Source organism: Rhinolophus ferrumequinum, chromosome 4 (genome assembly GCF_004115265.2).
Source record: "Rhinolophus ferrumequinum isolate MPI-CBG mRhiFer1 chromosome 4, mRhiFer1_v1.p, whole genome shotgun sequence".
Taxonomy (NCBI): Eukaryota; Metazoa; Chordata; class Mammalia; order Chiroptera; family Rhinolophidae; genus Rhinolophus; species Rhinolophus ferrumequinum.
Genome location: NC_046287.1, coordinates 103,154,139 through 103,180,252, shown reverse-complemented (window position 1 = coordinate 103,180,252; position 26,114 = coordinate 103,154,139). Strand labels below are relative to the sequence as shown.

The 26,114-nt window shown below is 38.0% G+C and overlaps 1 protein-coding gene across 8 annotated transcripts in view; it reads right to left on the bottom strand.

The window, feature by feature from the left end:
* Positions 1–2,463: 2,463 nt before the first annotated feature.
* The window catches only part of FRY (FRY microtubule binding protein), a 430,430-nt gene continuing 406,779 nt past the window's right edge, over positions 2,464–26,114 (bottom strand). For 5 of the 8 annotated variants that reach the window (XM_033103871.1, XM_033103873.1, XM_033103872.1 and 2 more), the window contains 3 exons: positions 24,764–24,874; positions 21,500–21,702; positions 2,500–4,825 (listed from right to left, as the gene is read on the bottom strand). In XM_033103871.1, the coding sequence (XP_032959762.1) occupies positions 4,567–4,825; positions 21,500–21,702; positions 24,764–24,874 (573 nt within the window). In that variant the 3' untranslated portion in view covers positions 2,500–4,566. Of the gene's footprint in view, positions 4,826–21,499; positions 21,703–24,763; positions 24,875–26,114 lie in introns of all 8 variants that reach the window. The other 3 variants (XM_033103879.1, XM_033103875.1, XM_033103877.1) reach the window with 2 other exon arrangements.

The following is a 26,114-nucleotide window of genomic DNA, read 5'->3' as shown; positions in this document are numbered from 1 at the left end:
TCCTACAGGCATCATATAGTTGGGTTTTGTTTTTTAATCCATCCTGCTACCTTGTGCCTTTTGACTGGTGGGTTCAATCCATTATATTTAGGGTGATTATTGATTTATGAGGACTTACTACAGCCATTTTGTTTTATTTTCTGCTTGTATTGTTTCATGTCCCTTATTTTACTGTAATTTTAATTTGTGAGTTTTCTATGATTTTTTCCATTTCTTTGCTTTTTTTGTTCCTTGTTTCAACTCTGTGTTTTTGTTTTGTGGTTACCACTTGGTTTACATAAAAAATGTTTCATACATGCAATGAGAAAAAAGATTTTTGTGTCTTCCTTTCTTAGTACAGGTTTAGTCCCTTCCTTTCCTTTTGTTTTTGTTATCACAAACTGTCCATATTTATGTTGTACATTTACTGCCAATTTTCAGTAGTCATAGTTATTTTTAATGTTTACTCTTCCACTTTAACTGTTATATTATAATTAAGATTAAGATTCTGTTCTGAAGTAGAGTTGCAATTTTCTACTTCTGTCTGTTAATCATCAAGTTTTGTGTACTTTTGCCTTTTTGTTTCTGGTAGAAGAGCTTTTACACCATTTTTTTTAATGCAGGTCTTGTGGTGGTAAATTGTCAGCTTTTGTTTGTCTGATAAAGCCTTTATTTCTCCTTCATATCTAAAGGTCAACTTTGTTGAGTATATTCTTTTTGGTTGGTGGTTTTCTCTTTCAATATTTTGCATATTTTCTTCCACTATTTCCTGCCTTGTAATGTTTCTCCTGAAAAATCTGAGCACAATATAATGGGTTCCTTTGTAGAGTTCAGGCTTTTTTCCTGGTGGCCTTGAGAATTCTTTCTTTGCCATTGTTTTTTTGCAGCTTGAGTAAAATTTGTGTTGAAGAAGGTGTTTTTGAATTGATATAATTATGTGCTGTCTTAGGTTCCTTTATTCCAAAGTCCAGTTCTCTCTATAGGCTTGGGAAAGTCTCATCAATTATTTATGGGAGTATGTCCTGTGTTACCTTCTCCCGTGTTTCTCCTTCTCATATATCCATTATCCTTATGTCACTCTAATAGAATCATATCATTCTTGTAGAGTCTTTCATTTTAAAAAACGCTTTGTTCTCTCTGTTCTTCCACTTGAATCATTTCTAGGTTTCTATCTTCGAGCTGCTAATTCTTCCTTCCATCTAGTTTGCCCTATTTCCAATGCTCTCTAATGCATTTCTCATCTCATTAATGAGTTTTTCAGTTCCAGAATTTGTTTGGTTCATTTTTATAGTTTTAGTTTCTTTGATAAAATACTCCTTTTGTTCATTAATTTCCTTCATGAGCTCATTGAACTGCCATTCTCAGTTTTTTTGTATCTTTTTCACAGCTGCAGCCTTAAATCTTCTGTCATTTAAGTCACTGTTTTCTATGCCTTTGTGTTTTGTTCCTGTAGACTTTTCATTTTCTTTCTGTGCTTTCAAGTTAACTTGGTTGTTCATGTTATTTGATGGATTCTTTGCCTGCACATTTGACGTAGTGAACTCTTTTCTTGCTTAGATACCATTTTGCTGTCAAGAATTCTACAGATTAATAGGTAGGGTACTTTCTTTTGTTTTCTAGTAGATGTTATAGGGAATGTTTTTTTCTCTTACCTACAGTATTTATGGCTCTGTGATCATAGTGTTTCAGCATTGCTTCAGTTAAGGAAGGTGCCACCTTCTCGTTGGGATGATGTGTGTCTCTTCTATTACTGGCTCACCTGGGTCACAGGGCACCACCATAGTGGTGAGGGAATGTGGACAATGGTGGAGAGCTGGTTTTTCAAGCTTCCAGCACTTCTTCCTTTTTACTAATGTTTGCTGAGCCTGCTGTGTTTTTGGAGGTGTCTCTCCTGGGCTCTGCTGGGATAAGTAGGGTAAGGGAGGAAATTTTGCGAGTTCACTGTTCCAGCCCCCTGCCAGCAGTGGCTGTTGGTACCTCTGCAGTGCCTGGAGATTCTCACCGGGCTCTGCTTGGGGCATGGGAGGCAAGCTCATGTCCTCACAGCTCCGCGCCACACCAGCAATAACTGTTGGCACAGCTGTCCTGTTAAAGGCTTCCCGACCACCTCTACTGGGCTCCGCTGTGAAGGGAAGTGGGAGAGAGGTACTTTTTCTTGGAGGACCAGTGCTTCTCCCCCTCTTACAATCTGAGCCATAGTGTGAAGGCTGAAGCCCAATTTCTCCAACACTAGCACGCGCATTGGAGCCGTGATGGGCTCCTAAGTGCATCTGTGGCCACCATCCCTACCTTTTCCCCCCATGTCACCTCCTGTACTCATTTCAACCCACCGACCTTCACATGTTCCTATTTGTGGATCTTTTAGTGCGTTTGTACATTGAACAGGAATCCTTTCTGGAGTTACAGATATCCATCTTAAAATTTAAGGGAGGAACAAAGGAGTCTTCACACTCTGCCATGATGCTGATGTCACTTTTTTATGTATAAAAAAACTCCTCACTACTTCCTATAACTACAGATTACAATGTACTATTGAAATCCCCCTTTTTAAAAGATTAACTCCTCATGCTGGTTCTTTGCTGGGTAAAAGGGCATGGTGGAATATTCAGTCATGACCAGTCAGTCCTTTCTACTCTGGATCCCTATAGAGCTCTCTGAGAATTGGCCAGTGTAGTTATCCACAGAAACTGGCATTATATGAGATATTTTTCAGAGAGATCATGATTCAGTTGTTTTCTATAAATTGTGGTAAATCATGCTTAAGCTAAGTTGAAAAAATAAATCAGAAGAATATGTTTGTAATAGAAAGTATTAAAATCAGTTAATAGTTGTATCTATGGTAACATAAAAAAAATCCTGGGTCAGACTCCTTGCTGCAGGATACTTCTAGAAAGTTTCTATTTATGCTTCAGTTGTTGTAAGGAAAGAAGTGACATTAGTTAGTCTAAATAAATATGAATAGGAAGACAGCAGAAATTAGATCATTATATGTCACTGTTTTTCGAATGGAATGGAGGATAGATGGGTGTTGGTGACAGAATTAAATCTCCTACTATTTTTTACTGCTCATCAGAGAATCTGTTTCAAAATTTTAAGGATGACAACTAATGATAGGCTGTGGACAACTGGAGTTCTTCTGCTTTCTCTGATTGATTACAGAGAGAGCTGGTTGAAGGTCACAATCTTTGGTGTCTACTTCCAAAGAGGTTATAGATACCTCTTGCTTCACAAGGCCACTGTTTTGCTGCACAATCCCGATGGCTTCCATTCATGGAATACATATAAATGGTGTCTCTTGGAGTCGTCACTCTGGCAACCCACATCCAAAACTGTAAATGTGTGTCAAAGGCAAAAATCTCCATTAACCAGAAAAAGGCCGTTGTCAGTATGTATTTTGTCTTTTTTTAGTCTAAAGGAAGTTCTGAACAGAATATCAACCAAGATTACATCACAAAAACTTTAAATGTATTTACAGAGTGAATAAGTTACATAGATAAACTTTGAATATGTTTCTGATGTGCAGCAGGTGTACATGCACACATCTAACACTTGACAGCATTAAGTTTAAGGAAGAAACTTAACAATGGCCCTTTACATAAATATTACAAATAAAGTATGACATTTCTTAAGAAACAAAGTGACAACTCATATTTTACCTTTATGATTCTACTTCTGGCTATCCCAATGGATACTAAAATATGCATGCATGACAGGTGAAAGACTTGGAATTTATAATGTGAAAGTCTTTAACTCTTTTCTACAAAATGGCAAAATTGGTTAAAATTAACACTCATCCTTCTGTAGTATAAATATGCTCATAAAAGCAACTTTCTAGTAAAAAGCAGCCAAGATCCTTTAAAAAAGGTCTATCTGGACCGTTTTTGGTGGTACTGTCCTAATCACAGACCCCTGTAAAGAGATCTAGGGCTTTAAGAAACAGTAGCCTAGCAACATAAGAAAGGTACTTCATAGCAGCTCCTTTAGGTACAGTAATTGTATTCAAATTACAGTGTACATTAAATTGTCCATTTACAATGCCCTTTTCACATATACAGGCTGTCAGCTTTTGACCGTCTTTCAATTTTCAATGGCCAGCTTCATTCTGCCTGTGCCTTTCTCACAGTCCACCAAACAAAACAAAACAAACAAACGAACAAAAAAAGGAAAAATAAAGGGAAAGAATGTACAAATTTTATAATATAAAATTTTTTTTAGTGAAGAAAACATTGCACTTTTGCCAATCTAAAGTTGTTTCTAGAAAGGAAGGTATTGTTCAGTGTAGTCGGCTTTGGTATGCAATGGAAGTCACTTTTTAGTAGTGAGTTGCATTTGCTTAGTAAAATGATAACACATTTGTGCTACACAGCAGGACGGATGGAGTCTGTCCCAGAATTTCTATGCTACCGTGGTTCTTATAGTATTGCTACATGTTGGAAGTTCTGTCATCTCCTTTAGAAACAGTCCAACAGGTAATAAGAGGGAGAACAGTCTGACCAAGCCTTCCGAAGGCTGAAAAGATACTGAGTGATGTCACCCCAGCATGGCAGCACCCCCAGCTTGGAACGCATGGGGGATGGGAGGCTGCTGTCAGAGACTAGTGCCGGAAACACTGGAGTCTGGGAGGAAGGCAGTGAGGACTCGGTAACTCTGAGCCCTGCGGATCATGTCCCGGATCTCCATGTTGAGCTCCATCAGCTTGGTGCAGATTTCGGTCAGGCTCTGGTTAGACCCCACCAGTGCATAAGTACCCGTTTGTCCCAGAGTTTGATGACGGAAATAAATATTCAGTAGTGTCTGGACTTCATCATCAGAACTGCTTCCAAAGATGTCATTGGGCCACAGACTTCTGCAGTCAGAAAAGAAGAGCACCGATTAGAGGTCCTATTGGTCACAAAGAAGAGTGGCTAGTGTAAAGATATTTTGTTTTTAAAAAACAGTTTTATTGAGATAAAATTCACATACTATTCAACTCACCAATCTAAAGTATGCAATTCCATGCCTTTAGTATATTCAGACTTCTGCAAACAGCACCATAATTTTATAATATTAAGTATTGGCTTCAGTAAAAATATCTAAAGTATTACATGGAATCTGAAAATCTTGAAACATTTATTTTCTATGTCATTATGGTTCCAATGAATATGTGAACACACTATAAAAATGTAGGGGGAAATCCCAAAAAGGATACACGTAAATAATAGTTTTCAAATTAGTTGGTGCATATACTTTTTTTAAAAAAATTTTAAATATTTTTTATTTCACCCATCCCCACCCCCCCATTTGGCCACCATCAGCTTATTCTCTATATCTATGGATCTGTTTCTGTTTTGTTTACTCATTTGTTTTTTTAGATTCCACATATAAATGAAATCATTTATATTTGTCTTGCTGTCTGACTTATTTTACTTAGCATAATACCCTCCAGGACCATCCATGTTGTTGTAAATGGCAAGATTTCATTTTGTTTTTCTTATTGCTGATTAATATTTGTGTATGTACCACATCTTCTTTAGCCATTCATCTGCTGATGGACACCCAGGTTGCTTCCATATCTTGGCTATTGCAAATAATGCTGTAATGAACATAGGAGTGCATCTACCTTTTTGAGTTAGTGTTTTTGATTTCTTTGGATAAATAACCAGAAGTGGAATTAGTGAGTCATAAAACAGTTCTATTTTAATTTTTTGGAGGAATCTCCCTACTATTTATCACAGTGGTCACACCAATTAAAATTGCACCAGCAGTGCACAAATGGTTCCCTTTTCTCCACATCCTCGTCAGTACTTATTTGCTGATTTTTGGATGATAGCCATTCTGACTGATGTGAGTTGATATCTCCTTGTGGTTCTGATTTGCATTTCCCTGATGATTAGTGACGCTGAGCATGATTTCATGTCTGTTGGTCATCTGTATGTCATCTTTGGAGACATGTCTATTTAGGTCTTCTGCCCATTTTTAAATTGAATTGTTTGTTTCTTTGGTGTTAAGTAGGTATTCTTTATATATTTTGGATATCAACCCCTTATCGGATGTGTCATTTGCAAATATCTTCTCCCAGTCAATTGGTTGTCTCTCATTTTGTTGATGGTTTCCTTCACTGTGCAGAGCTTTGTAGTTTGATGTTGTCCCATTTGTTTATTTTTTTCTTTTGTTGCCTTTGCGCTAGGAGACATATCCAGAAAGATATTGCTAAGACTGATGTCAAAGAGTTCATGGCTTATGTTTTCTTCTCGGAGTTTTGTGATTTCAGGTCTACATTTAAGTCTTTAATCCATTTTGAGTTTATTTTTCTATATGGTGTAAGAAGGTGGTCCAGTTTTATTCTTTTGCATGTATCTGTCGAGTTTTCCTGACACCACTTATTGAAGAGACTGTCTTTACCCCATTGCATATTCTTGCCTCCTTTGTCATAGATTAATTGACCATGTAGGTGTGGGTTCATTTGTGGGCTCTTTATTCTGTTACATTAATTTATGTATGTTTTTATGCCAGTACCATATTGTTTTGATTATTGCAATTTTGTAATATAGTTTGAAATTAGGGAGTGTGATACCTCATACTTTGTTCTTTCTCAAGGTTTCTTTGGCTATTCAGGGTCTTTTGTGGGTCCATATAAATTTTAGAATTAAGTTATTTTAGTTCTGAGAAGAATGCTATTGCTACCAAGGAATTGCACTGAATTTATATATTGCTTTAGGTAGTGAGGTCATTTAGCAATATTAATTTTTCCAATGTATAAGCATGGTGTATGCTTCCATTATTTGTATCCTCTTCAATTTCTTCAATGTCTTATAGTTTTCATGGTTCAGGTCTTTAACTGCTTTGGTTAAATTTATTCCTAAGTATTTTATATTTTTTGATGCAATTGGAAATGGGATTGTTGTCTTAATTCTCCTTTTGATCATTTGTTATTGGTGTATAGAAATACAAGAGATTTCTGTATATTGATTTTGTATCCCGCAAGTGACTGAATTAATTTGTCAGTTCTGAGAGGTTTTTGGTGGAGTCTTTAGGGTTTCTATTTTTAGTATGTCATCTGTAAAGAGTGGGCTGCACTTCTTTCTTTCCAATTTTGATGTCTTTTATTTATTTTTCTTGCCTGATTTCTCTGACTAGCACTTCTAGTACCATGTCGAATAGCAGAGGTGAGAGTGGGCATCCTTGTCTTGTTCCTGATCTTAGAGGAAAGGCTTTCAGCTTTTTACCATTGAGTATGGTATTAAATGTGGGTTTGTCATATGAGATGGCTTTTATTATACTAAGGTATGTTCTCTCTATACCCACTTTGTTGAGAGTTTCTATCATAAAAAGTTGTTGATTTTTGTCAAATGCTTTTTCTGGGATGATCATATAATTTTTAATCATTCATTTTTTAATATGGTGTATTACATTGATTGATTTATGGTTGTTCATCCCTTGGATAAGCCTCACTTGGTCATGGTGTATAACCCTTTTAATATATTGTTAAATCTGGTTTGCAATACTTTTGTTGAGAAATGTTGTATATGAGGTCTGATAATTAAGTTCGCAAACTCATCCTAGCAAAAGTGCTGAATATCATTGCTGAATATCACTACGGTCACCTTCGAAGTACTCCCCCTTGGGAAGATATGCACCGACGCCAGTGCTAGTTCACCCTACAAAGCTATTTTGGAACTCTTTTTTCTGGAATGGCCATCAGAGCTGTTGTTGTCGTATTACCCTTGATGTTCTGAATGTCATCAAAATGTCTTCCTTTCAATATTTCCTTTATCTTCGGGTAAAGAAAGAAGTCATTGGGGGCCAGATCAGGTGAGTAGGGAGGGTGTTCCAATACAGTTATTTGTTTACTGGCTAAAAATTCCCTAATAGGCAGTGATGTGTGAGTTGGTTCATTGTGATGCAAGAGCCATGAATTGTTGGTGAAAACTTCAGGTCGTCTAACTTTTTCACACAGCCTTTCCAGCACTTCCAAATAGTAAACTTGGTTAACTGTTTGTCCAGTTGGTACAAATTCATAATGAATAATCCAACTGATATCAAAAAAGGTTAGCAACATCGTTGCAACGAGTTTGTGAACTTAATTGTCACACCTTGTATATGTTCATCAAGGATATTGGCCTGTAATTTTTTTTGTAAGGTCTTTATCTGGTTTTTGTATTAGGGTAATGTTGGCCTTGTAGAATGAGTTTTTTTTTTTTTTAATTTTTATTTTGTAAAGATTTTATTGGGGAAGGGAAACAGGACTTTATTGGGGAACAGTGTGTACTTTCAGGACTTTTTTTTTTTTTTCCCCAAGTCAAGTTGTTGTCCTTTCAATCTTAGTTGTGCAGGGTGCCATTCAGCTTCAAGTTGTTGTCCTTTCAGTCTTAGTTGTGGAGGGTGCAGCACAGCTCCAGGTCCAGTTGCCATTGCTAGTTGCAGGGGACACAGCCCACCATCCCTTGCGGGAGTCGAAGTGGCAACCTTGTGGTTGGGAAGACGCGCTCCAACCAACTGAGCCATCCGGGAGCTCAGCGGCAGGTCAGCTCAAGGTGCCGTGTTCAATCTTAGTTGCAGGGGGCGCTGCCCACCATCCCTTGCGGGACTCAAGGAATTGAACTGACAGCCTTGTGGTTGAGAGCCCACTGGCCCATGTGGGAATCGAACCGGCAGCCTTCGGAGTTAGGAGTATGGAGCTCTAACTGCCTGAGCCACCGGGCCGGCCTAGAATGAGTTTTGAAGAGTTGCTTCCCCTGTAATTTTTTGAAATACTTTAAGAAGGACAGGTATTAATTCTACTTTAAATGTTTGGTAGAATTGACCTGTGAAGTCATTTGGTTCTGGAATTTTATTTGTTGGGAGTTTTTTTGATTACTGCTTCAATTTCATTGCTAGTAATTGGTCTGTTTAGATGTTCTGTGTCTTCTTGGTTCAATCTTGGAAGGTTATGTGCTTCTAGAAATTTATCCATTTCTTATAGATTGTTGAATTTGTTGGCCTATAATTGTTTTTAATATTCTTTAATGATTGTATTTCTGTGGGGTTGATTGTAACTTCTCTTTCATTTATGATTTTATTTATTTATGCTCTCTGTCTTTTTTTCTTGATGAGTCTGGCTAGAAGTTTGTCAATTTTATTTATCCTTTCAAAGAACCAGCTTAGTTTTCTTTGTTTCTGATCTTTTCTACTGTTTTGAAAATTCCTATTTCCTTTACTTTTTTGTTCTCTATTATTTCCTTCCTTTTGTTTTCTTTGGGTGTTGTTTGTTCTTTTTCTAGTTCCTTTAAAAATATAGTTAGATGTTTTGTTTGGAATTTTTCTTGTTTCTTGAGGTTGGCCTGTATAGCTATGAACTTCCTTCTTAGAACTGTTTCAGCTGCATCCCAGAGATTTTGAAAAGCTGTGTTTTCATTTTCATTTGTCTCAAGGTAGTTTTTTATTTTCTCTTTGATCCATTTGTTTTGTAACATGTTGATTAATATCCATGTATTTGTATGCTCTTTAGTTTCCTAATTTCATGCCATGTGGTTAGAAAATATGCTTGATATAATTTCAATCTTCTTGAACTTATTGAGGCTTTTTTTGTGGCCTAATATATGATCTACACTGGAGATTGCTCTGTGTGCATGTGAAAAAAATGTATATTCTGTAGTTTTTGGATGAAATGTTTTATAAATGTCTATTAAGTCAATATGCTTTAATGTGGCATTTAAGGCCCTTACTTCCTGATTAATTTTCTGTCTGGATGATTTAGCCATTGATGTGAGTGGGGTATTAAAAACCCCTCACTATTATTATATAACTGTGAATCTCTCCATTTATGTTGGTTAATGTTTGCTTTATACCAGGGGTGCCAAAAAAATGTATACACATGACTTGTATTCATCTTTTGTTATTTGTATATATTGAATATTATAATTTTAATACAGTCTTTTTCCTTTCTTAAAATATGTACACATTTTTTTTGGCACCCTTTATATATTTAGGTGCTCCTATATTGGGTGTATAAATATTTATGATTGCTACACACACTTCTTGAATTGACTCCATTATAATTATGTAATGTTCTTCTTTGTCTTTCAAGTCCATTTTGTCTAAGATGAGTATTGCTACCCCAGTTTTTTTTGTTTTGAATAGAATATCGTTTTCCATCCCTTCACTTACATCCTGTATGTATCTTTCAATTGGAAGTGAGTCTCTTGTAGGTACCATATATTAGGGTCTTGTTTTTAAATCCATGCAGCCATCCTATGTCGTTTCATTGGAGCATTTAATAGGTATGTAATTATTGCTATTTTTTCTGTTTGTTTATTTTTATAGTTTTCCTCTGTTCCTTTCATTTCTCGAACTCTTCCCTTGTGTTCTGCTGGTTTTTTTTTGTATTTTGTTTGGGTTCCTATTTCTTAATTCTTTCAAATATTTTCAAAATAGCTTTTAATTAAGCTTTATATCCTAAAAGGACTACATTTTTACTCCCCCTTCCATGCTTTTTTGGTGATTTTTTTTCTTTACAGTATAGTTGGCATATATTAGTTTCAGGTGCACAGCATAGTGATTTGACATTTATATATCTTACTAGGTGCTTACCACATTGAGTCTAGTAATCATCTGTCACTGTACAAATTATCACCCTATTATTGACTATATTCTTCACTGTTTACCCATCCTCCCCTCTGGCAACCATCAGTTTGTTCATTGTTTCTTTGAATCTTTGTTTAGTTCATTTGTTTTGATTTTAAAAAAGTAATTCCACATATAAGTGAAATCATGCAGTATTTGTCTTTCTCTGTCTGACTTATTTCACTTAGCATAATACCCTGTATGTCCACCCATGTTGTCATAAATGGTAAAATTTCATTCTTTTTTGTTAATCAGTAAATTGCACTGTTTATACATCACCTCTTCTTTATCCACTCATATATCAATGGACACATTGGTTTTTTCCATTTCTTGGTTATTGTAAATAATGCTGCAGTGAACATAGGGGTGCAAACATCTTTTCAAATTAGTGTTTTTGTTTTCTTTGGATAAATACCCTGAAGATGGATTGTTGGGTCATATGGAGTTCTAATTTTATTTTTTGAAGAATCTCAATACTGTTTTCTATACTGGCTGCACCAACTTGCAGTCCTACATGCACACTGCATACGGGTTCCTTTTTCTCCACATCCTCACCAACACTTGTTGTTGACTTTTTGATGATAATAGCCATTCCGGCTGGTGTGAGGTGGTATCTCATTGTGGTGTCAATTTGCATTTCTCTGATGATTAGTGATGTTGATCATCTTTTCACATGTCTGTTGGCCATCTGTCTGTCTTCTTAGGAAAAATGTCTCTTCATGTTCTCTGTCCATTTTTTGATCAGACTATTATTTTTATTATTGAGGTGTATGAGTTTCTTATATACTTTGGATATCAACCCCTATATCATTTTTTAATATAGTCTCCAATCCAATATGTTGGTTTTTTTGTTTTGTTGATGGTTTCCTTCACTGTACAGAAGCTTTTCATTTTGATGAAGTCACATTTGTTTATTTTTGCTTTAGTTTCCCTTGCTCAAGGGATCATATCCAAAAAGGAATTACTAAGACTGATGTCAAATAGTGTACTACCTATGTTTTTGTCTAAGAGTTTAATCATTTTAGGTCTTACACTTAGGTCTTTAATCCATATTGAGTTTATTTTTGGATATTGTGTAAGAGAGTGGTCCATTTTCTTTCTTTCTTTTTTTTTGCGTGAATCTGTCTAGTTTTCCCAACAACACTTACCGAAGACACTGTTACTTCCCTGTTGTATATCCCAGCCTCCTTTGTTATAGGTTAATTGACCATAAAGGTGTGCGTTTATTTTGGGGCTCTCTGTTCTGTTCCATTGATCTGTGTGTCTGTTTTTATGTCAATACCATGCTGTTTTGATTACTATGGCCTTGTAGTATAGTTTGATATCAGGTAATGTGATACCTCCAACTTTGTTCTTCTTTCTCACGATTGCTTTGCTATTCGGGCTCTTTTGTGGTTCCATATAAATGTTAGGGTTGTTTTAGTTCTGTGAAAAATGCCATTGGTATTTTGACAGGGATTGCATTGAATCTGTAGATTGCTTTGGGTAATATGGTTATTTTAATGCTATTAATCCTTCCAATACCTGAGCATGGTATATCCTTCTGTTCATTTCTGTCCTCATCAATTTCTTTATTCAATGTCTTATAGTTTGCAGTGTACAGGTCTTTCACCTCCTTGGTTAAATTCATTCCTAGGTATTTTATTCTTTTGATGCATTTTGTTAATAGGATTGTTTTATTAATTTCTCTTTCTAATCATGATTGTTAGTATATAAAACTGCAGTGACCTCTCTCTATTAATTTTGTATCCTGCTTTACTGAATCCATTTATTAATTCTACTACTTTTGGTGGATTCTTTCGGATTTTCTATATGTAGTATTATGTCAAGTGAAAATAGTGACAGTTTTACTTTTTCCTTTCCAATAGGGATGCCTTCTATTTCTTTTTATAGTCTCAATACTGTGGCTAGGACACCCAACATTGTGTTGAATAATAGTGGAAAGAGTGGGCATCCTTGTCTGTTCCTGATCTTAAAAGAAAATCTTTGTGCTTTTCACCACGCTTTGGGCTTGTCACATAGCCTTTATTGTTTTGAGGTAAGTTCCTTCTATACCCACTTGGTTGAGAGTCTTTATGATAAATGGATGTTGAATTTTGTCAAATGCTTTTCTGCATCTATTGAGATTATCATCTGAGTTTTATCCTTAGGTTTGTTGTTGTGATGTATCACAGTAATTGACTGGTAGATATTGATCCATCCCTTCCATCCCTGGTATAAATCCTACTTGGGCATGGTGTGTACTCTTTTGAATATATTTTTGAAATTCGGTTTGCTCATATTTTGTGAGAATTTTTGCATCTGTCTTCATCAGGGATATTGACCTGTAATTCTGTTTTTGTAGTGTCTTTGTTGCTTTTGGTATCAGGTTAATGCTGGCTTTGCAGAATGAGTTTGGAAGCATTCTCTATCTTCAATTTTTGGAATACTTTGAGAAAGATAGGTATTAATTCCTCTTTAAATTTATGTTTGGTAGAAGTCACCGGTGAAACTCTCTGATCCTGGGCTTTTGTTTGTTGGGAGTTTTTTGATTACTGCTTCAATTTCATTGCTAGTAATTGATCTGTTCAGATTTTCTTTTCCTTCCTGGGTTGGTCTTGGAAGATTGTATGTTTCTACAAATTTATCCATTTCTTCTAGATTGTCCAATTTGTTGCCATGTAATTGTTCACAACTTTCTTTAATAATCTTTGTATTTCTGTGGTGTGGGTTGTAATCTCTCCTCTTTCATTTCTGATTTTTTTATATTTAGGCTCTCTCTTATTGAGTAGGGCTAGTGGTTTCTCAATTTTATTTATCTTTTGAAAGAACTACCTCTTTGTTTCATTGATCGTTTTCTATTTTTTATTCTTGATTTTGTTTATTGCTGCTCTGATATTTATTATTTCCTTCCTTCTACTTTGGTTTGTTTGTTCTTTTCTAGTTCCTTGAGGTGTATATTGTCTCTGGGGTTTTTCCTATTTCTTGAAGTAGGCCTGTGTAGCTATGAGCTTCCCTCTCAGAACTGCTTTTGCTGCATCCCATAGATTTTGGAGAGTTGTGTTTTTATTTTTCATTTGTCTAAAGGCAGTTTTTGATATCCTGTTTAGTTTCCACTTGGATCCATTGGGTGTATAGAAGCATGTTGTTTAATCTCCACATATGTATTGTTTTTTCAGTTCTCTTCCTGAAGTTCATTTCTCATTTCATGCTATTATGTTCAGAAAATATTTTTGATATAATTTCAATCTTCCTGAATTTTTGTGGTTTAATATGTGGTCTATTCTGGTAAATGTTCCATGTGCACTTGAGAAAAATGTGTATTCTGCAGGTTAGGTATGAAATGATTTATAAATGTTTGTTAAGTTGATCTGGTCTAATGTGACATTTAAGTCCATTATTTCCATAGTTATTTACAGTCTCGATGATCTATCCATTGAGGTACTTGTGGTATTAAAGTCTCCCAACTATTACTATATTACTGTGAATTTCTGCCTTTATTTCCATTAGTATTTGCTTTATAGACCTAGGTGCTCCTATGTTGGGGGCATAGATATGCAATTATTATATCCTCCTCTTGAATTGATCACTTTATCATTATGTAATGTCCTCCTTTGTCTCTTTTTATAGTATTTGTTTTAAAAGTCTATTTAGTCTGATATGAGTATTGCTACCCAAGCTTTCTATTCATTTCTATATGCATGGGATATCTTTGTCCATCCCTTCACTTTCAGTCTCTGTGTGTTTTGTAGTCAGTGAGTCTCTTGTAGGCAGCATGTAGTTGAGTCTAGGTTTGTTTGTTTGTTTATTTTATATTAGTTTCAGGTGTACAACATAGTGATAGGACATTTATATAACTTACGAAGTGACCCCAATAAATATAGTACCTATCTGACACCATACATAATTATTACAATATTGCCTATATTCCTTATGCTATACTTTACATCCCGATGACTATTTTGTAAGTAACAATTTGTACTTCTCAATCTCTGCCCCTTTTTCACCCACCTCCCAAACACCCTTCCACCTGGCAACCATCAAAATGTTCTCTGTATCTGAGTTTGTTTTGTTTGTTTGTTTATTTTATTCTTTATATTCCACATATGTGTATAATTGGAATCATATGGCATTTGTCTTTCTCTGTCTGACTTACTCCACACAGTAGAGATCCATCCATGTTGTTTCAGATGGAAAGATTTCATTCTCTTTTATGGCTGAGTAATATTTTATTATATATATGTACTACCTCTTTATCCATTCATTCATCGATGGACACCCAGGTTGCCTCCACATCTTGTAAACAATGCTGCAATGAACATATGGATGCACATGTCCCTTTAAAGTAGTGGTTTGGTTTTTTTTTAGATAAATAACCAGAAGTGGAATTACTGTGTTTTTTTTTGTCTCTTGTTATAGCCTTTGTTTTAAAGTCTATTTTATCTGATATAAATATTGCCACCCAGCCTTTTTTTTGTTTCCATTTTTATGAAATATCTTTTTCCATCCCTTTAATTTCAATATGTGTGTATCTATTGATCTGAAATGAGCCTCTTGTAGGCAGACTATGTAAGGGTCTTGTTTTCTTATCCATTCAGCCACCCTATCTTTTGATTGGAGTATTTAATCCATTTACATTTAAAGTAATATGAATAAAAAATATTAATAAAACTACATATTTATAAACCATTTCCCCCCTTCTTTTCTTAAAGAAGTTCCTTTAACATTTGCTGTAATACTTGTTTGGTGTTGATGAACCCCTTTAGCTTTTTCTTGTCTGGGAAGCTCTTTATCTGTCCTTCAATTCTAAATGATAGCTTTGCTGAGAAGAGTAATCTTGGTTGTAGGTCTTTGCTTGTCAAGATTTTGAATATTTTGTGCCAATCCCTTCTTGCTTGCAAAGTTTCTGTTGAGAAATCAGCTGACAGTCTTACAGGAGCTACCTTGTAGGTAACTGACTGCTTTTATCTTGCTGCTTTTAAGATTCTCTCTTTGTTTTTAACCTGTGGCATTTTAATTATGATATGTCTTGGTGTGGACCTCTTTGGGTTCATCGTTTTTGGGATTCTCTGCTGTTCCTGGGCTTGCATGTATATTTCCTTCAGAAAGTTAGGGAAATTTTCTTCAAATGGATTTTCAATACCTTGCTCTCTCTCTTCTCCTTCTGCTACTCCTATGATGCAAAAGTTGGTATGCTTGATGTTGTCCCAGAGGCCCCTTAAATTACCCTCATTTTTTTCTGATTCTTTTCTCTTTTTGCTGTTCTGATTCTTGTTTTCTGCTACCTTATCTTCTAAATTACTGATTTGATCTTCTGCTTCATCTAATCTATTGATTTCCTCTAATGTTCTTTATTTCAGTTGTTGTATTCTTTATTTCTGAATGGTTCTTGTTTATGTTTTCTATCTCCATTTTTATGGTACATATGCAGAGGTGGATGGTGCTCTGGGTTGGCCCCAAGCTGGCGACTGGGTGTGCCACCCCCAGGGCTTCCTGGGAGGGACCCTGTCACAGGTCAATTTCAGCTGCAGCCTGTGCCCTGCACTGGGCTTGGAGATACCGGGGAGAGGCCAAGCTATGAACCAAAGCTGGCTGCTGCTAGTGTCGGCTTTGGGGCTGCTTAGCATGAGGTACAGAACATGCCCAGGTCAGCTGCTGCTAGTTTGGATTTTGTAAACCTTTGAGAGGTTTTAGGAAAGTCTGCTGCATGAGCCAAGACAGGCCATTTGTATAGAAAAGTCACTGGAAATGACTTGGGAGGGCCCACAAGTTGTGTGGGATTGGGTGTCAAGGAATCACCAGGGTGGGACAAACAGTGTTGCCCAGTTGATGGAGACTCAGATATGGTGGCCGCCTGTGTCTGCAGGCTGGGAGGCGGGAGGCCTCAACAAAGAAATAATGGATTTTATCAGCACTTCTGTCTTGGGAGAAAGCTGCCCATCCAGCCCTCACTACAAAGCCAGACAACTCATTTCTTCCCTGTACATCCCTGGCGCCTTTTGAGATGCTGCCCCAGTGCTGGAGCTCAGAGAGAGTGAATCTGTCAGCAAGTATGTCCATGTGTGGGCCCTTTAAGAGGAGCACTTGGGACTCCAGCTGCCCTCTGTGTCACTCAGCCACCATCCCTCCTGGTTTTCACAGCCAGAAATTGTGGGGACTTCTCCTCCTGGCACTGGAACCCTGGGCTGGGGACCCTGGTGTGGGGCTGGGACTCCTTGCTCCTTTGGGGGGACCTCTGTAGCCAAGATATCCCTCCTGATTTTTAAACGCCACATGTGGGTGTGGGACCAGCATGTTCTGGTTCTCTGCCTCTCCTTCCTGTCTGGAGGTGGCTTCTTCTGTGTGTCCTCAGTTGTAGAACTTCTGTTCAGCTAGACTTCGGGTGATTGTCAATGATGGTTGTTCTGTACGTAAGTTGTAATTTTGATGTCATAAGAGGAGGCAAGCACAGCATATGCCTACTCCACGACCGTGTTTCCCCAAAAGTAAGACCTGGTCGGACAATCCATCTTTTGGAAGAAAAATTAATATAAGACCCAGTTTTATTTTACTATAAGACCCAGTATAATCTAATCTAATCTAATCTAATCTAATCTAATCTAATCTAATCTAATCTAATACTGGGTATAATATAATATAATACACTGGGTCTTATATAATATAGTATAAGACCGGGTCTTATATTAATTTTTGCTCCAAAAGAAGCATTAGAGCTGGTTGTTCGACTAGGTCTTATTTTCGGGGAAACACGGTATCTTGCCTGGAAAATGGGACTTAGGGTTTTTTTTTTTTTTTTTTTATATCCATTCAGCCACCCTGTATCTTTTGATTGGACATTTAGTCCATTTCCATTTAAAGTAATTATTGCTAAGTATGTGCTTTTTTCCATTTTGTTAGTTGTTCTGCTTGTTTGTTTGCTTTTGTTCTCTTGATCTCTTCCCTTTTGAATTGCTGGTTTTCTTTATATTTTTTTTGTGTGTATGTTTTTTGTTTGTGGCTACCAGGAGGTTCACACATATCCATCCATATCTATAACAGTCTATTTTAAGCTGGTAAGTGTTTTAAGTTCAAACTCATTCTAAAAGCACTACATTTTTACTCCCTCACTCATGCTTTGTTTTTGACATTGTATCTTTTTGTTTTCTGTATCCCTGTGTTTCTGCTACCTTTGTGTTTTCACCTTTATATTAGCTTTTTAAGTGGTTGATTCACTGTATTTATTACATATTTGCTTTTTCCAGAGAGATATTTTTCTTTCCTATATTTGTTTTATTTCTGGGTATAACCCTCCCTTTTCTGCATAAAGACACATTAACATTTCTTGTAAAGCTAATTTAGTGGTGATGAACTCCTTTAGTTTATTTCTTCAAATATACTTTCTGCCCGTTTTTTGTCTTCTCCTTCTGAAATGTCTATAATGCACATGTTACAGCACTTACTGTTGTCCCAGAAGTCCCTTATACTATCCTCATTTTTGAAATTCTTTCAAAATTCCTGTTCTGATTGGGTGGTATCCATTATTCTTTCTCCAGGTTGCTAATGCCTTCTTCTGTATTAACTAACCTGCTATTGATTCTGTCTTATGTATTTTTTCATTTCAGTTACTGTGTTTTTCATCTCTGATTGGTTCTTTATTATATTTTCTTGCTCTTTCATTTTACTCTCAAATTTGTTGAGCATCCTTATGATTGTTTCTTTGAATTCTTTATCAGGCAAATTACTTTTCTCTGTTTCATGAGATATTTTCCTCCAGGGGTTTGTGTTCCTTCGTTTGCGGCCTATTTTTCTGTCTCCCCATTTTGTTTGACTTTCTGTGTTTGTTCCTCTGAGTTAGATGACAAAGTGGTGACTGTGTGTGGGGCAGTTCTGGCACATTGGTTGTATTCTGGGTGGGCACCTGCCGTGTCTCATGTGCTGAGTGGCCAGAAGTAGTGCGTCCTGGGTGTGGCCTCCTGCTGTACACAGTGTGCAGTGGCTCCCTGTTGTTCTGACTGCCCATGTTCACGATGGAGTTGGGGCGGGGCAGCCTGATCTGTGTGCACTTCCTGCCCTTCTGACCAGGTGTGTACACAGAGCGGCCTGTTGCTTTGTCTGTTGCCCAGGATGGGTATCGGGGAGACTGCCCTGAATGCACATATTGCAGCACCCCACTAGTTCCATATTTTTTCCAGACAGGGCAAGCCAAAGTGCTCACGCAGCAGCATCCTAGTAGTTCCGCACCCTCTCTTGGTGGGTTAGCCTCACGTGCAGTAGCGTCCCACTACTTCTGCACTTTGTCTGGTGCAATCCTGTGTGGAGGTACCGCCAAGCTTTGCTAATTCCGGGCTCTCTCCAAGCAGGCAAGCCCATGTGTATGTGTGGCTCAGTGGGTACACACAGCAGTGCCTGCAGTGTCTGCTAGTTGAATCTCTAGGGTGGAGGACCCGTGTGTGTGCTGTGGTGCCCTCTGCTGGAAATAACTCTGGGAGGGCTGGCTGCACAAGTGCTACAGCAGCCCTGCAGGTTGGCCTGAGAACCTGGATAGAGTTCCTGCCTGCTATCCAAGTGCAGGGGAGACAGAAACAATGGCGCTCACTGGTACTCTGGTCCCGGACAGTCCCTTAGCTAAGGGAGAGCTCTCTGAATACCCAGCCTTCGGTCTCTCTCGTTTGTTGTATAGAAGCTGTTCAGTTGGCTCTCCCTTGTCTCTCAGGAGGGATTGCTCGCAATACAGTTGTATACTGGGTGTGTTCATGGGAAGGGATGAGCTCGCATCCTTCTCTGCCATTTTGGACCCACCTTCCATACTTCCTGTGTTGTTTTTTTTTTTTTTCATACTTCCTGTTTTTGATGTCATAATTTTATATCTTTTTATTTTGTGGATCCCATACTTATTGTAGTTTGAGTTGAGTGTTGTACTTTTGTCTTTTGACCTTCATAGTAGCTTTTTAAATGTCTGATTCACTGTATTTGGTTAATATTTGGCTTTACCTGTGATTTTTTTTCTTTCTCATACTTTCTTATTTCTGGTTATGGTCTTTCTTTTTCTACATAAAAAAGACCTTTTAACATTTCTTGTAAAGCGGCTTTAACGGTGATGAACTCCTTTACTTTTTGCTGTCCCACAAACTCTTTCAATTCTGAATAATAACCTTTTGGGTAAATTATTCTCGGTTGTAGTTTCCTTTCTTTCAGCACTATAAAGATGTACGCTTCTCCCTTCCAGCTTGTAAAGTTGCTGCTGAGAACACAGCTGATAGCCTATGGGGTTTCCTTTGTACATAACTCATTGTTTTCCTCTTGCTGCCTTCGAGATTCTCTCTTTGTCTTTAACTTTTTCCATTTTAATTACAATACGTCTTGGTGTGGGTCTCTTTGGGTTCATCTTATTTGCAACTCTTTCTGTTTCCTGGACCTGGATGTCTGTTTCCTTTCACAGGTAAGAAACGTTTTCAGCCATTATTTCTTCAAATAAAGTATCGGTTCAATTCTCTCATTCTTGTACTTCTGTATTGCCTATAATGTGAATATTTGTGTGCTTGATTTCAGTTCAGAGGTCCCTTAAACTATCCTCATTTAAAACATTTTTTCTTTTTGCTGTTCTGATTGACTGATTTGTAAGTCTGTGTTCCAGGTCACAGACCTATTCTTCTGTGTAAGTTAATCTGCTGGGCTCCTTCTAATGTATCTGTCATTTCAGTTATTGTATTCTTCAGTTCTGCTTGGTTCTTTGTTATACTTTCTCTTTGTTGAAATTCTAAGTTCCTGTATTCCACTCTCAAGCTTGGTGAGCATACTTATGACTGTTTCTTTGAAGTCTTTATTCAGGCAAATTACTTATTTCCATCTCCTTCAGTCTTGAAAAAGTGGCCTTGTGTAGAACTGACCTCTCTGTAGGCTGTGTGTGCTGGGTTGTTTTGGAGCCAAGTATGTACCCATGGCACCCGGGGTGTTGGGCTGCCAAGGTGGAGAGTCTCCTCTCCAGGGAGGGAGGCCAGGTGCATGTGGAAGACCATCCTGATCCTACTTTCTCCCTTTGTTCAGGCCCAAAATAGGCTTAGGCAACGTGCCCTTGAATGCACTGTGATGATCTCGCAGGTAGGCCAGGGCACCCACCCACCTTGTTGAGGTGGATGTACAATGAAGCTCACCAGCACCTCCAGCCCTGGAGAATTCCTGCAGTTCCCGGAGAGCTTCCGTGGCTTCACAGCCTTCTTTGTATGATTTCTTTTTCTTTCTTATTTGTTGTATAGAAAGTTGTGTTGTGTAGAAGCGACCTCATCAGAAGCTGTCTGTGCTGGGTAGTTTTGGCAGGTCACTTGGAGCTGGGCAGGTGTTTATGGCACCTGGGGTGCTAGCCTGCTGGGCTAGATTGGCTCCAGGCAGGGAGGCCAGGTGCATGTGGTGACGCCCTCTTGTTCCTGCTTGCTCCCTTTGTTCAGAGGCAGTGTGGTTGGGAACGTGCTGCGGAGATCATGCAGTTAGGCCGGAGCACCCCAATAGAGCTCCTGCGCACCCTGTCGAGGTGGAGGGGTGTGACCAATGGTGCTCACTGGTGCCTCCCATCCTGAGAGCTCCTGCAATTGCCTAGGCTTCTGTATTCAATCTCTTTGTCTCATTTGTGTTCAGAAGCTGTTCACATAGCCCTCGGTTGTCTCTGCTCCATACATAGTATTTCAGTGTGCTCGTGGCGGGGCGAGTTCAGTGTCGTCCTACACTGTTGCCATCTTGGACCTCTTGTTGAGGTATATTTTGAAGTGTGTCAATATTTTAGGGATGACAAATGACCAAAACCAACATCAGTACTTCCCACATAAGTTCTGAAATCTGATGTTTTTGGCGTGGGAACGGTAAGATCTGGGAAGGAGGTATATAAAATATCAACATGTCCCTTCTGTCGTGGTTTAGTCCCCGGCCATGACAAAGTAACTATTAGGCATACCTTTGCTTTAACCACCTCTAAAAGAAATAGTAGAATTACCTGCATTCCCTGATTTGCCGTAAAGCCTTGCCAAGCTCGTTGTTCTTCAGGCACTCCAGCATGGACTGGATGGCTGCTTCAGTGGACGTGAAGGTTGGCTCAGGCCACGCACCCTCTACGTAAAGAGGGTCAGCTGCAATAGCTGCAGTGGCTTCCTTCAGGTTTTTCTTTAAGTCACTCAGTTCTCTGGACATATTTAGCAGCTGTTAAAAAAATTATTTTTACTGTATTTAGTTGAAGCCTGTATTTTTACATCCCCAATGGGAAGAAATCAATTGTATGAAGTCCAGTTAAGCATACGCTTAATACCTTGGTAAACTACAATAGGACAAATGAAACTATTACATGGTAGTGGTTATGGGGTTGTATGCGTTGAATACTTTATATGTCAACAACTGGGATGCTCTCCTTATTGAAAAGATTCAGACCGCTTTTAAAATGGTTTCTATTTATGTAGAAGGACATTCACAGAGGTAAAATGCACAAGAGAACAGGGTTGGGAGTTGGGTAATTTTGGGTTCAAATGATAGTTTTGCAATGTACTGTGGGATCACAGTCCGGTAAGTAGACTTTTATATGTCTCAGTTTTTTCATCTGTGAGACTGAAGATATCACAGGGTAAGTTTAAAGATAAAATGAGATAGTGTATATAAAATAATTAGTAAGTTTGGCAACTAAGTGCTCAATAAATGTAATCATCAACATGGACTCTGAAAAATAAAATTTTCTCACTATTTCTATTTGTATGCCATGGAAAGAGAATAAAGACATAATTTTAAGGAAGAGGAAAAAAAATCTCAAGGTAATATTAGTATTCAGAGGTAAAAGATATTTTCCTTCAAAATTACAGAAGCCAAAAGATCCAGAGTGTTAAAAAGTGAACCATAAGAGAGAACCTCCACCACCCAGACTTTAGGTGGTGAACACACAATGTGATATATAGATGATGTATTACAGAATTGTACACTTGAAACCTATGTAACTTTACTAACCATTGTCACCCCAATAAACTTTAATAAAAAACAAAAAACAATCTCCACCATTTCTTAATGCCCCAAATATATGATGGAAGACAACTGTTTTGCAATCTGAATCTCAAGAGCATTTAAAAGAAAATGATGTGAATTTAAGGGTTTTTTTCCTTTGAAATGCAAGTTGATGATGCTTGTGTTCTTTGGAAAGCTGATTTACCCAACATTTTTATATTTTTATTATTCCCAGCTCATTCATTTTATAAGTGATACAACCAAAGCCCTTAGGACTATTTGTTTCCACACAGATGCCTGTTAAGTGCAAATACCTACTCCAGAGCTAGGTTTATACTTTACTGAGGAAATCCTTTTAAATAAGATATGAGTGTCATATGTATATAAGTTTTTAAGTTTGAAAGTGAATTTCTTCGTATTTTAAATCTAGGTAAGTTTTAAATACTGTCTGTGTTTGTAGAGCATTTAAAGTTTACGTAGATTTAAAACAATTAAGGAGAAATTCACTTTAAATTTACAAGATTTAAAACAATCATATAACATACATATGCATATATTCACACCTGGTATGTAACAACTTATTAGGTTGGTGGAAAACTAATTGCGGTTTTTGCAATTATTTTTAACTTTTTAAACCGCAATTACTTTGGCACCATCCTAATACTATTCTAAAGTGAAACTTGAATTGTCTTTTTAATATGGAAAAGCATACGTGAGTTACATTTGCATGTCCTATATTTTTTAAGCAAAGATGGAGTCTAAGGATCCTGTTAATATTTGCTAGAAGAGTAAACTTTATCCTGATAACATGGCAAATAACGTCAGCTGTCTTCTCTTTCATCTGACAATTTGTCATTCTTTGGAGGAAAACTGGTTTGTTTATGAAGAGATCTTCAAAAACAAAGATGTCTGACTCATACCTCCCTTGAAAGTGGCATTTGAAAGTGTACTTAAAAACTATGCTATCGTTTTCCTTTTTTCCAACAGAGTGATAAAGCTGGTAACTTGGTTGTCATTTTGTGGGTCCACCTCTGCCCCTCCTCAGATGTGAGGTTTCCCCGGCTCTGTCCTCACCCAGTGCTCTTGGTGGGCTGGTTTCATGACTCCTGGCTGTTCACTGATGACCACCACATCTACACCTTCAGTTCACGTCTCTCCTCTGACCTTAAATCCTCATATTTAACTGCCTGCAAAATGTCATTAAACCAAGGCTGCTTTAGTGGGCAGCCTCAGGCCTCACTGGGTGGAGGTACTGTTGCCTCAGTCCTCCTCTTATATCCCCGTCTCACCTGTGGCACCGCTGGTCACCTACTTCATTGGAGATGGAACTTGAGTATCACACTCGACTCTTTGTTCTCTTTCATCCCCTCCCCCCAGTATCTTACATTTCCTACCTCCTCTCCATACTCAGCACTTCTGTCCTAGTTCAGACTCTCATCTGAGCTATTTCAGCAGCCTCCTACTGGTCTTCCTGTCTCCAATATCCTGTCATCAAATCCACCCTCTATATCTCTGCCAGGCATAGCATCTTCCGACTTTTTTGGTTTGCATTTTATACTCTAGTATACCAAACTGCTTGTACTTGCAGTTCCTTTCTCTTTCTTACCACCATGTTCCTTATTGGAACACTTCTCCTTAGCCCCCACTTTCTCTAACTCCAACTCATCCTTGAAGAATCAGCTCAGGTGTGACTTCCTCCAGAAAGCTATCCTATTTCGCCCTCTGTGCTTCCGTCATATCCTCTGTACATCGCTGTTACTTTACTTCCTACATGGCAGTATTTCTTCCCTTCTAGGAACATTTTGGCTCACTGGAAGTAGTACACTTATTTTACTTTTAGAACTATTAAAGCATCCTGATGCTAACCAGGGAAGGGAAGTGGAAGAGAATCAAACAGCATATAGTTATTTCCTTCTTATCTCAACGGAAGAGCAAGTAAAAAAGCTAACTACAAAGAAGGAAACCATACCCAGGAACTTTTTCCAACAAGGACACCCAGAGCCCGGATCAGGGTGGGCCAGGTGAGGCCTCAGCACAGCACCTGGGGAGGCGCTCACCCTCAGCGTCTCGCAGCTCTGTGCTGGGTTGTCACCGGCCCACCCCGGTCCTGGCCCTGCCAAATGCAAGGCACATGTAAGACTTGTGCTTGAGGAAAAGAATTATGTGGGAATAAAGTCACTTGGACAGTTATAGACGGGGGAGTAGAGGTAGCAGGTTGGGGAGAACAAAGGAACGATTTTCATGGCAGCGCTCAGGGCTGGGAGGTGTGTGGGCTCACCTCTGGCATGGAACTGACTTCGTGCACCTGGCCGATGAGCTTACAGTAGGACTGAAAAAGCAGCAGCAGCTGGAAGTGTAGCTTATATAATCTCTGACACAGTTCCAATTGCTAAAGAGAGAATTTGCATGGGAAGAAATTAGTTATTAAGGACCATTTTTGTATAACAGTGCAATCTTGGTGGAGACAATTTAAAAAAAAAATCAAGGAACCATAACTAGCTGTTATTATTTTAAATAAAACAGAGCAACAAGATCGAGTCAATAAATATCAGTGAGAAATTCACAATATAACACAGAATAGCTCCTGGAAGATTACTAATTAGAGGTGTAGTAGCTATAAAGGGACTGAGTGAATCAACAAATTTCCATTCTATTTGCCAATTACATATCTACAAATGATGGTCATGGTTGTCTTAATTTTACTAAGCTGTAAATTATTTGTAAAAACAATTTCTTTTTATTACAAGTATATTTGAAAGGCAAAACATTAAGTCATTGTAGGTGTTAAGTTTATAATTTCAGCAGACACTTGGGAGATTACTCCATGTGACAATTCTGACTGCATTTAGGGTGTAGATATTCATTCTGAAGTCTGTGTAAACACAACAGTCACGTGACCCTCTGTGGCGCTGTGTCAGTTTTACTGACGATGCTTCTGCTCAATGCTCAGTAAGTATTTGTTGAATTAAAGAGATGTAAAAAGAGGCCCAAACATGCTTACAAAAAGGAAAAGTTATGAAAACATTCAAAACAAACTGTGGAAAGAACATTAATAAGTAGTGGCCCTTAAGCCCTATAGATATATCCGGAAGTCAAAATGTTTTCGTTAAACGGCTTATGTAAGCTATGATGGGAAATAAATAATGAGTGATTCCAACACCAGTGATCATACTAGTCTTTGAGCTGTATGTGCTCCTAACGGCCTCTCAGTGTTGCCTGTTTCATTCCAAGAACGGGTTAGCTCCTAGGCAGTGGCTGGGATTCTGTGGAAAGAAGAGAGCAGCCTTCACCAGGGAGAATCGCCTGGCTCGGCAGCCTCCCGAGAAAGGGACCTAAAGTACAGCTCACTGCTCAGTTTTCCAATGTGGTTACATGAGGATGAATAGGGCCTGCCTTCTGCTGATAGACCAGGAAGAACTCAGCTCAGAATCAAGGGCTTCTGTGGTGACTGAAAGTTGTCTCCCCAAATCAGTGGAAGGAGAGAAATTATAAGAATTTAAATTTAGGTTTGAGGAACATTCTATCAATAGAGTTTTGATACTAAATTTTAAAAGTTACTGAAGTTCATGCTATGACTAAGCTAATCACGTTTCTTTTTCTCCTTTCACTGACCCTTAGGGGGGAACAAA